This window comes from Amphiprion ocellaris, chromosome 8 (assembly GCF_022539595.1).
Source record: "Amphiprion ocellaris isolate individual 3 ecotype Okinawa chromosome 8, ASM2253959v1, whole genome shotgun sequence".
Classification (NCBI taxonomy): Eukaryota; Metazoa; Chordata; class Actinopteri; family Pomacentridae; genus Amphiprion; species Amphiprion ocellaris.
Genome location: NC_072773.1, coordinates 35,251,916 through 35,263,654, shown reverse-complemented (window position 1 = coordinate 35,263,654; position 11,739 = coordinate 35,251,916). Strand labels below are relative to the sequence as shown.

Genomic DNA, 11,739 nt, shown 5'->3' with positions numbered 1-11,739 from the left:
TGAGAAAAAATGCAAAACAAAATGAGAAGCAAAGCGACAAAAACAAAAGTCAGACAAAAAACAAGACAAAGTATTACAAAAGCAAGACACAAAATGACAAAAAAATGAGACAGACACGAAACAAATTAAAAAAAGACAAAAAATGACAAAAGCAAGAAACAAAACCACCAAAAAACAGACAAACAACGCAAGTGAGACAAAAAAAATGCAAAATGACAAAAACTAAGACAAAAAACACAAGCAAGACAAAAGGGAAACAAAACAACAAAAAAGGAAACAAAACGACAAAAACATTAGACAAATGACAAAAGTCAGACAAAAAAACAACAAAAATAAGACAAAATATTACAAAAATGATACACAAAACAACAAAAGAACAATGAACAATCTAGTATTTTACTTTATGATCAAAACAACTTGTCATGGTCTAGAAATTATTTTAAGTTTATAGTTTTACTAATTTACAATCTGCAGTTAATGTCTTCCCTGGAATTTTTACACTTTGAGGGACGGATTGGACCCTCTGGAGGACCACTTTTGGCCCGCGGGCCTCATGTTGGACACTCCTGCTTTAAAGCTTTCTGTTCATTCCAACACGCAAACAGCTGATGAAGTAACGGCAGCAGATGCAAGGTTAGTGCAGTAAAAATGGTCCATGACTTTTTAATAAACACTGAAACAGATTTTTTAACCGCTTGAACTGCCATACACAGATTATTTATGACACACAAAATGTCAATGCCAGTTGTTTTTTTTTTTTTAAATCACTTATTTACAATAAACTGAAGGTATGTACATAATGTGTTTCTCCTGAAGGACAAATAACAAAAAATACCCTCTCCATTTGCTGTTTCCTTTTTTCGTTTTTTTTTTTTTTTTTTTTTTTTAATCAATCTGTGTTTTTCAAGGGCAAACAGAGGAGTAACATACTGTTATTTACAAGGACAACAACACACAAACATAGAAGATATATATGCTGGTCACTGTAATACAGCATTAAATGGTAATAATAAAGAGTAGTTTTCCTTCTTTTTTTTCCTACAATGAGACCTTGTTTTGACAGCCTGAACAATCACCGAGATCTTCTCAACCTTAAAGCTTTAAGATCCCATACGTCGCTAGGAGAAATGTGGGATCTGAAAGCGTTAATACGAAGAAAGTCTTCTGCGTTTTTTTGAGCCGTATGAAGCTGTATGCTAAAGGAAATCAGAGAGGACTATACACACTTGTACACACAGACAAAATTAACATCACAGTGAAAAAACAAAGCTGAGCATTTCGTTTAGTCTTTGCTCCCTTGTTGATTTGTTTTTTTTTTTCTTTTTTGAATGTCTTTTGAAACAAAGAATTTTTTTTAAAAAGCTTTTCTTTTGCTTCTCCCCATTCACTGGACGCTATCAAGCTCGGCGTTGTGCAAAAAACTGCTCGTCTTCTCCTAAATGAGGCATCTTAAAATCACTTTCTCTGCCTGGTCATTAATGATGTGCACTTTTACCAAAATTAGAGAAAAAAAAAAACTGAATTAGACCTCAGTAAACTATGCATTAATGTTGATGTAGTCCGAGTCTAGCCAGCATCTCGTTTACATTTTAATTAGTGGCTGTTATTTGAGCTACTGAAAAGCTTATTCCACAGTATTTTGTTAGCTTATACAGCTGAAAAAAAATGAAGATTTTTAAAAAAATCTTTTGACCACAGTCGCGGGGATGCTTGCTGTTAGCCAACAGGAACACTGACGGCACCGTACGACACACAGTTAACCTCACAAATAGAGATGGAGATGTGAAGATGCATGAGAATATTACACCCTGAGAACATGGATCCATGGACCGCTGCACACACACCGCATTATAGCGACTAGACAGACTGAAAAGAGCTTAAAATCGACTGAAAAAGTATCAGGAAAGAACACATTGTGGTGTATAGATCTATTTTTTTTTAACCCTCGTGTCGTCCTGCGGGTCAAAATTGACCCGTTTTAAAGATGAAAATGTGGGAAAAAATATATATTTTCACACTGAAATTTCTGATGTCCACATTTAACATTTTTGGGAAATCTGTGAACATTTTTTGGTGGAAAAAAGAAATGTTACAAATGTTTCTTAAGAACATTCACATAAAAATCAACCAAAATCCAGCGAAATTTGCTGGATTTTGGTTGATTTTTTGTGAATGTTCTTCAAGAAAATATTAGAATTTTATATTTTATATATGCAATCATTTTAGATATTTTTAGGATTTTTTGGAAGATTTTTACTCATTTTTTGAAAATATTTACAAGAATTTTCTTGCCAAATTTGGGGGATTTTATTTTTTTTTTTTTTAATAAAACTTTTAAGGGGAACTTTTCAGGAATGATTGGAATTTTCTTCCTGAAGGTTTTGCAAATTTTCAAAAATTTGGGGAACTTTTTTGCAGAATTTTTGGATTTTTTTCAGACAAGGAAACAATATTTTTTGGTGCCCGTAAATGAGGACAACAGGAAGGTTAGGCAAACAAAGCAAACCGGTGCTTGTTGTAACCAGCAGGTGGTGCTGCATTCATCACTGATCCAACCTGATGCACTTTTACTTTCCTCTTTCAGACCCACAGCCACACAGATGCCTGGCAACAGAGTGGAAAAAAACAAGAAAGAAAGGATGAAATATTTGGACATGCTCAGTGGAAAACAAAGAAAATGTGATTTTTCTGCAGAGAGTTTTGGAGAAAAGTTTTTCTGTTCATTTCAGTCACAGGCAGACGTGGGACACAAGTTGTAGCAGGGAACAGAATCAGAAAACAAAAGCAAAACGATTCACAGACGATTTGACAACACTTTGGCGACTTGTAACCCTGTTGGCACTGGGGGGAACACGACATGAGACAATTCGGAGAGCTTCAGACGTCCTTTTTTTTTGCCGTTTGGACGATATATCCTCGTCCAACACAGTCTGTCCTGTCTCTGTTTTTAAATGATTGTCTTTAGACTCATCAACTCATCGCTCGTATTAGGAAACAGAAGGTCAGCATGATTAGAAAAATTACTTTCCGTTTGTGTTTTTGTTGGATTGTCGTCTGTTTCTTCACATGGGTGGAAGGTTGGTCAGTTCCATACCTCACTAACATCACACCGCCTCAGCGTCTCTCCCTTTATTTCAGGACCTCCTTCCTGTTCGACTCGGTTTAGACGATGGAGTCCCAGTCGAAGTCGTCCTGGATGTCGTCAGCAGCGAGCATCCGTCTCACCTGAAAGTGTCCCGGAGGCAGCGAGTGTTGCTGCTGCTGCTGGCTCAGCTGGCTGTGATGACCTGGACAGGAAAGAAGATTAATAATGAAACATCCTGGTACACATCACAACAAATACGCTAAAATAAGTGAGCAGGAGGAAGAGCAGGTGGAAGAGAAAACTGGGTTTGATTTAACCCTCGTGTTGTCCTGCAGCTCAGAATTGACCCGTTTTAAAGTTTGAAAATGTGGAAAAATATATATATTTTCACAGTGAAACTTCTGATGTCAACATTTTCAACATTTCTGGGAAATCTTTGAGCATTTTTTGGTAGAAAAAAAGAAATGTTAAAAGTGTTTCTTAAGAACATTCACAAAAAAAATCAACCAAAATCCAGAGAATTTAACTGGATTTTGGTTGATTTTTATGTGAATGTTCTTCAGTTAATACTAAAGATTAACATTTTTTTTGTTTACAACATATTTCCATATGTATTCTTTTATGGTTTTGATGTGTTCAGTATTAATCTAGAACGTACAAAATAATTAATAAAAATCATTGAATGAGAAGATATGTCCAAACTTTTGACTGGTATTGTACATTAATGTACATTAATTGCACTTTTCTGTTCATTTTAAGCCTCTATTCCTGTTAGATTTGTGGTATTAGGGCCTTTAATCGCCACCTTATTGCTGCAAATCCAAACAAATCACCTCAACTTACTGGACTGTCCTTTTTCATTTGGCTTAAAACCAAAATGTGCACACAGTGGTGCTGCCGTGTTTAGCTCTGCAACTCAAACCCATGATGTAAATGTCAATAGCTGCTCATCGGTCAAACATTTAGAGTTTAAGTGCTTCTAGATAAACAGTCGGTGCCATTAAACAGCGGCAGAAGAAACGGGGCGCAAACAGTGGAAAACAGCAGTAATTGAGACGTGACATTTCTGTTAGTTTCAACCTGGTGAATGGAAACGATTCCAACAATTATGCAAATACGATCACAGTCGGCTCCAATAATTGCACTCAGGCGATTACGTACCAGTCAAGCCTACATAGACGCAGCTTTTCTAAGTCCTGACCTGTTAAGAGAGCGATGGAGGAGTCACCTGTCATGGCGGGAGTCGTGCTGCTCATGGGAGGCATGTGTGGATATCCTGGAGGGCCCATCAGAGAGGAAATATTCTGTCTGGAGTCCATGTACATGTTCCCTGCAGGAGAACAGACAAAAGGCCAATGACTAACTGTCAGATTAGCATCCCGACTCTCACACACACCGGTCTCTGCAGAACACAAGCTGTTACCGTGTGCACACTCATTTCCACTGCCATCTTACGCTAAGCCGGGAGAAATCCTACAGAATCTGCTGTCACTCTGTGGATTTCACATCCTCTTGTCCTCGTATCTGTACTTTAGTTGCCGTGTAACTGACAACAGCCGTAATTCCCCTGAAAACACATAATGAGCCAACAATGGCACAGTGAGTGGGGATTGTAATTTAGCGTCGAGCCCAGAGACGCGAACTCTTTCACGGCGAGCAAGTCACGGGTGGTAATGAAGGAAGATCTGCATGTTTTGGTGACATTTTTTCCTTCCTAATGCTGTACTGGACTTATCTCACAGATGAGTCATTATTTGTTTGTTTGTAGAAAATCTTGTCTCTCAAAACTACTTTCAGACACATATTTAGAAAATGTATCTTAACCTGTAATCATGTTTCTTAGAACTTTCCTTTTAATCTTCTTTGCTATATGTCCTTCTTCCTTTCTTACCTTCTTTCCTGCTTTGAGTAATTCTCAAAACAACCTAAACATCCCCACAGATAAAGGCAGCCTTAGTTATTGGGGTGTTATTAGGCAAACTAGGCCGGTATTAGATTGACATCAGTAAAATATAAGGCTGCAGCTATCAACTATTCTACTAATCGAGTGTTCTATCGATTATTCTGGCGATTAATTGAGTAATCGGATTCCACGCTTGGCGATACAGCATCAAAAGAGGAAGTGAGCGTGTTGTGCAACAGAAATAACCATTCTGGTAGAACATGGGCAGTCATACGTGTTGTGTAGTACATATACAGTATAGTACAGGGGTATTCTACATATACAGTATAGTACAGGGGTATTCTACATATACAGTATAGTACAGGGGGTATTCTACATATATAGTATAGTACAGGGGGGTATTCTACATATACAGTATAGTACAGGGGGGTATTCTACATATACAGTATAGTACAGGGGGTATTCTACATATACAGTATAGTACAGGGGGGTATTCTACATATACAGTATAGTACAGGGGGGTATTCTACATATACAGTATAGTACAGGGGGTATTCTACATATACAGTATAGTACAGGGGGGTATTCTACATATATAGTATAGTACGGGGGGTATTCTACATATACAGTATAGTACAGGGGGGTATTCTACATATACAGTATAGTACAGGGGGGTATTCTACATATACAGTATAGTACAGGGGTATTCTACATATACAGTATAGTACAGGGGGGTATTCTACATATACAGTATAGTACAGGGGGGTATTCTACATATACAGTATAGTACAGGGGGGTATTCTACATATACAGTATAGTACAGGGGGGTATTCTACATATACAGTATAGTACAGGGGGGTATTCTACATATATAGTATAGTACAGGGGGGTATTCTACATATACAGTATAGTACAGGGGTATTCTACATATACAGTATAGTACAGGGGGGTATTCTACATATACAGTATAGTACAGGGGGGTATTCTACATATACAGTATAGTACAGCGGGGTATTCTACATATACAGTATAGTACAGGGGGGTATTCTACATATACAGTATAGTACAGGGGGGTATTCTACATATACAGTATAGTACAGGGGGGTATTCTACATATACAGTATAGTACAGGGGTATTCTACATATACAGTATAGTACAGGGGGGTATTCTACATATACAGTATAGTACAGGGGGGTATTCTACATATACAGTATAGTACAGGGGGGTATTCTACATATACAGTATAGTACAGGGGGGTATTCTACATATACAGTATAGTACAGGGGGGTATTCTACATATATAGTATAGTACAGGGGGGTATTCTACATATACAGTATAGTACAGGGGTATTCTACATATACAGTATAGTACAGGGGGGTATTCTACATATACAGTATAGTACAGGGGGGTATTCTACATATACAGTATAGTACAGGGGGGTATTCTACATATACAGTATAGTACAGGGGGGTATTCTACATATATAGTATAGTACAGGGGGGTATTCTACATATACAGTATAGTACAGGGGGGTATTCTACATATACAGTATAGTACAGGGGGGGTATTCTACATATACAGTATAGTACAGGGGGGTATTCTACATATACAGTATAGTACAGGGGGGTATTCTACATATACAGTATGGTACAGGGGGGTATTCTACATATACAGTATAGTACAGCGGGGTATTCTACATATACAGTATAGTACAGGGGGGTATTCTACATATACAGTATAGTACAGGGGGGTATTCTACATATACAGTATAGTACAGGGGGGTATTCTACATATATAGTATAGTACAGGGGGGTATTCTACATATACAGTATAGTACAGGGGGGTATTCTACATATGCAGTATAGTACAGGGGGGTATTCTACATATACAGTATAGTACAGGGGGGTATTCTACATATACAGTATAGTACAGGGGGGTATTCTACATATACAGTATAGTACAGGGGTATTCTACATATACAGTATAGTACAGGGGGGTATTCTACATATACAGTATAGTACAGGGGGTATTCTACATATACAGTATAGTACAGGGGTATTCTACATATACAGTATAGTACAGGGGGGTATTCTACATATACAGTATAGTACAGGGGGGTATTCTACATATATAGTATAGTACAGGGGGGTATTCTACATATACAGTATAGTACAGGGGTATTCTACATATACAGTATAGTACAGGGGTATTCTACATATACAGTATAGTACAGGGGGGTATTCTACATATACAGTATAGTACAGGGGTATTCTACATATACAGTATAGTACAGGGGGGTATTCTACATATACAGTATAGTACAGGGGGGTATTCTACATATATAGTATAGTACAGGGGGGTATTCTACATATACAGTATAGTACAGGGGGGTATTCTACATATACAGTATAGTACAGGGGGTATTCTACATATACAGCATAGTACAGGGGGGTATTCTACATATACAGTATAGTACAGGGGGGTATTCTACATATACAGTATAGTACAGGGGGGGTATTCTACATATACAGTATAGTACAGGGGGGTATTCTACATATACAGTATAGTACAGGGGGGTATTCTACATATACAGTATAGTACAGGGGGGTATTCTACATATACAGTATAGTACAGGGGGGTATTCTACATATACAGTATAGTACAGGGGGTATTCTACATATACAGTATAGTACAGGGGTATTCTACATATACAGTATAGTACAGGGGGGTATTCTACATATACAGTATAGTACAGGGGGGTATTCAACTAAAAGTCAAAGCCATGGGAACCCGACATGTATTTAGTCTGTGATGCAGAAATCTCATAAATATGTTTTTCTCTTTGGTTCGTTTAAACTGTTGCTACTGCAGCTGATAGAAAACTGAGTAGATTATTAGTATTTATTACAGAGAATATTCAATCAGTAACATTAGTTTCACTTTGATTTGGCCATAAATTTAATGTGATTTCCTTGATTATGAGACAGTATCAGACCTACATGCACTTAAATACAATATCATGTTTGAATATATTAGTTTAACAGTTCTATTGTGCAGCAGTCAGCAATCAGCTGCATTGATCGGTAATATAAACACATTACGCACGTTTAACACTTTTCTGTCTTACATTATTTCCAGTAGCAGCTTTTTACTGTCAAAAATTTTAATGTTCCTCGTTGTTCTCCATTAAAACAACCCTGTTATCGGTTCATTTTGTGTGGAAAACAAGTCAAATAATCATTAAACATTTCTGTTTGTGTGACGAGTTAGAAGCAGAAAGTCTGAGTTAAAGAAAGCTGAAAACCACCTTCATACCTGTTAACGCTGAGGTTTTAGATTTAGTCAACTCACACAAAGAAAGTCTGACTGTGTTTAACTGTCTTCATAGTTCAGCCTCTGATCTGATAAACGCCATAAACACTGGAAAAGTTCCGTCTGTTAAAATGGAAGCGTTCCGTCAAATTTAAATTCCTGGTCCGTATAGGATGAAGTCTGGGTCTATCAGTTACTGACCTGGGGTCTAGTATGTAGTGGATTAAATGAAGCCTCGATTCAGAGAATTTTGCCTCGAGGAATTTTAGTAATCCAATTACTTGAATAACTCGAGGAATCATTTCAGCCCGAGAAAAATACATCGTCAGGTATTGATTTCATGGGATTAACCAACAACAGTCGTGTATTGCATTTATTAAACTGTTTCTTGACCATTTTGCTCCTTTAACTTTGTAAAAAGATACTATATAAAGGATATCAGGTGTACTCTGCATACATGTAGTATAATCCTGTGCATGAACGCTGACTGACCTGTGCTGATGTGTTGGTTGTGTTGGTTGTGTTGTCCGTGCTGACAGACCTGTGCTGATGTGTTGGTTGTGTTGTCCGTGCTGACTGACCCGTGCTGATGTGTTGGTTGTGTTGGTTGTGTTGGTTGTGTTGTCTGTGCTGACAGACCTGTGCTGATGTGTTGGTTGTGTTGGTTGTGTTGTCCGTGCTGACAGACCTGTGCTGATGTGTTGGTTGTGTTGGTTGTGTTGGTTGTGTTGTCCGTGCTGACAGACCTGTGCTGATGTGTTGGTTGTGTTGGTTGTGTTGTCCGTGCTGACAGACCTGTGCTGATGTGTTGGTTGTGTTGGTTGTGTTGGTTGTGTTGTCCGTGCTGACAGACCTGTGCTGATGTGTTGGTTGTGTTGGTTGTGTTGTCCGTGCTGACTGACCCGTGCTGATGTGTTGGTTGTGTTGGTTGTGTTGGTTGTGTTGTCTGTGCTGACAGACCTGTGCTGATGTGTTGGTTGTGTTGGTTGTGTTGTCCGTGCTGACAGACCTGTGCTGATGTGTTGGTTGTGTTGGTTGTGTTGGTTGTGTTGTCCGTGCTGACAGACCTGTGCTGATGTGTTGGTTGTGTTGGTTGTGTTGTCCGTGCTGACTGACCCGTGCTGATGTGTTGGTTGTGTTGTCCGTGCTGACTGTGATGGCTGGGTTTCGGGTGCAGGGCGCCGTGCGGCTGAGACGGGTGCTGCGGTGCTCCCGGTGGTGTCGGGTGTTGGACCTGAGGTTGTGGGTGGGCGGCGCCCTGAGGGGGGATCACCCCGGTGGCCGTGAAGAACCGGTTGATGGAGGAGCACAGGTCGGCCATCTGGGCGGCGTCCAGAGACCAGTTGTTGAGCTCAGCCTGCCGCATGCTCTCTTTCAGACCTGGCAGAGAGAGGAAACGGATCGCTGTTGAGCTTCTGCTACTTCAAACTAATCATGTATGGTAAAAGTGCACCTGTGCAAAACAATAATACAGTAAGGCACCAGGTTTTGTTCCCAGTGTTTGCACTACATCTGAAATATAGATATATGACATTTAATATTCCGATCCTAACTACTAGAATATAAATAATGTTCTTTGAGATTAAACGGTGCTAATCCTTGGTTAAAAGATTGAAAGTGTTCAAATTAAAATCTGATAATATATAAGACTAAGATGATCACTTGTTGCAAGCAGAAAACAAAGTATGCAGGTAATGAATATATATATATTGTTTAGACCATGCACTATGATGCCAGTTGTGAGTTCCTAATGACTCCTATAACTCATAATTTTCTATGAAGGAATCACTGGTAAAATATTGACACATTCTGTGAAATATGAATGTTTTTTCAAAAAACCTGTTTAATATGTATTTTTCTACATAAACTACAACATGTGCTACATCATTATTTTTCTACTTGCGAACAAATCTGTGCAACATGGATGATAATCTGTGCAATATTAAAACTTCTCTGTGCAATGCTGTTATTTCTAGGATTAGTACTTTGCTGCTGTACATTTCCCCACCGTCAGATTAATAAAGGCTTATTTTATCTAATCTGATCTAATATTATATTATCTTATTTAATACTATGTAATTTTGTCACACTAAAAAAACAAAAACAATCATGCATTTTGGTTTTTTCGTATACTTCTTATAGGTCTTCTTGAAAAATTCTATTAAAAAAAAGTTATAGTAGTTACTGAAAACTCATGCCTGCCTGGTCTTTACATGTGTATAGAAACTTTTGCATGTTTTTATTCAACAGCAAAGTGCTTGAGGATTTTTTTTAATGACTGAGGCAGAGTGTCGACACATTTACGTTGAATTTAAAGTGCTGATGGTGACATTTTATTTTTATTAGACCTATAAAATACAGTCTTTTAATGACTACCAACTCCAAGACTTCCTTTTCATTTTTAGTTCAACAACAAAAAAACCCATAATTACTGATCATACATCATGAAATCACATTCAGAGAAAGTAGTTTTACCCTCAGCAATGTTCCACCTTAATAACAAACCAATTATCCCGACAACATGCCTGATCACATCTAACGTACTTCTAAAATAAAAACACACCCGAGCTTCTATTCAGCAAACTGCCGTCTGATACTTTCCCTAAAATCTCATTTGTGCAGCTTGTGTGTGAGACGGCGACGGAGACAAGAGGCTCGATTCTCGCTGTCTGGATTCGAGCCAGAGACGGCGGACGGTGGACGGCATGGCGGACGGTGGACGGCATGGCGGCGGTGGACGGCATGGTGGTGGTGTGAGGGAGGTCAAGCGTTGCAGCGGGAGAGAGAGAGAGAGGAAGCAGCGGCAGCCTGTGTGTGTTATAAGACCAGCAGTCGTCATCAATCGTGTGTGGATGTTGCCGGCTTTGTGCGCTGACCGTGATAAGAGGCTGTTACTGAGCCAGGACCTAATTGGATTATTCACATCATACAATTGGGAGGGAGCGAGACAGCCTCAGTGTGTGTGTGAGAGAGACTGCCAACCTCTCCATGCAGGATAATGACTTTTATTAGGCCAGTACTATTACAACACTGGGTATTATGATATTGCGCCTCAAGGGCGAGTGGATATGAGAGCGCAGCGAGGAATCATAATGGTTTAATCAAAGTAACTGATCGGCATCAGAAGCATTTTATCAATTCTCTCCGTGTTGCTGCGGACGGCTTTATCAGTGTTCATTTCAGATGTTTACACTGATGGCAGCGTGTGTGTTTTTACCCTGAAACGGGGAGAGGTCCACGTCGGCCCAGTTGTAGCTGGTGGCGATGCGGCAGCTTTCCTTCAGCCAGTCCAGGTTGGGATACCAGTCTGCTGACATACCTGGGAGACGACGCACACCTTTAAATGAACATGTTTCCTACTAATCAATAAAAACACACTGTACATGAGGTAATTCTGCTCAGTCCATGTACAAAAAGTTGAAGTAACAATGCAAAAG

The 11,739-nt window shown here is 39.0% G+C and overlaps 1 protein-coding gene across 4 annotated transcripts in view; it reads right to left on the bottom strand.

Moving 5' to 3' along the window:
• Positions 1 to 634: 634 nt before the first annotated feature.
• Positions 635 to 11,739, bottom strand: part of LOC111585271 (forkhead box protein J3-like) — an 86,460-nt gene continuing 75,355 nt past the window's right edge. For 2 of the 4 annotated variants that reach the window (XM_055012627.1, XM_023294705.3), the window contains 4 exons: positions 11,520 to 11,621; positions 9,419 to 9,682; positions 4,287 to 4,415; positions 635 to 3,287 (listed from right to left, as the gene is read on the bottom strand). In XM_055012627.1, coding sequence (XP_054868602.1) covers positions 3,163 to 3,287; positions 4,287 to 4,415; positions 9,419 to 9,682; positions 11,520 to 11,621 — 620 coding nt within the window. In that variant the 3' untranslated portion in view covers positions 635 to 3,162. The remainder of the gene's footprint in view (positions 3,288 to 4,286; positions 4,416 to 9,418; positions 9,683 to 11,519; positions 11,622 to 11,739) is intronic. The other 2 variants (XR_002747812.3, XM_023294706.3) reach the window with 2 other exon arrangements.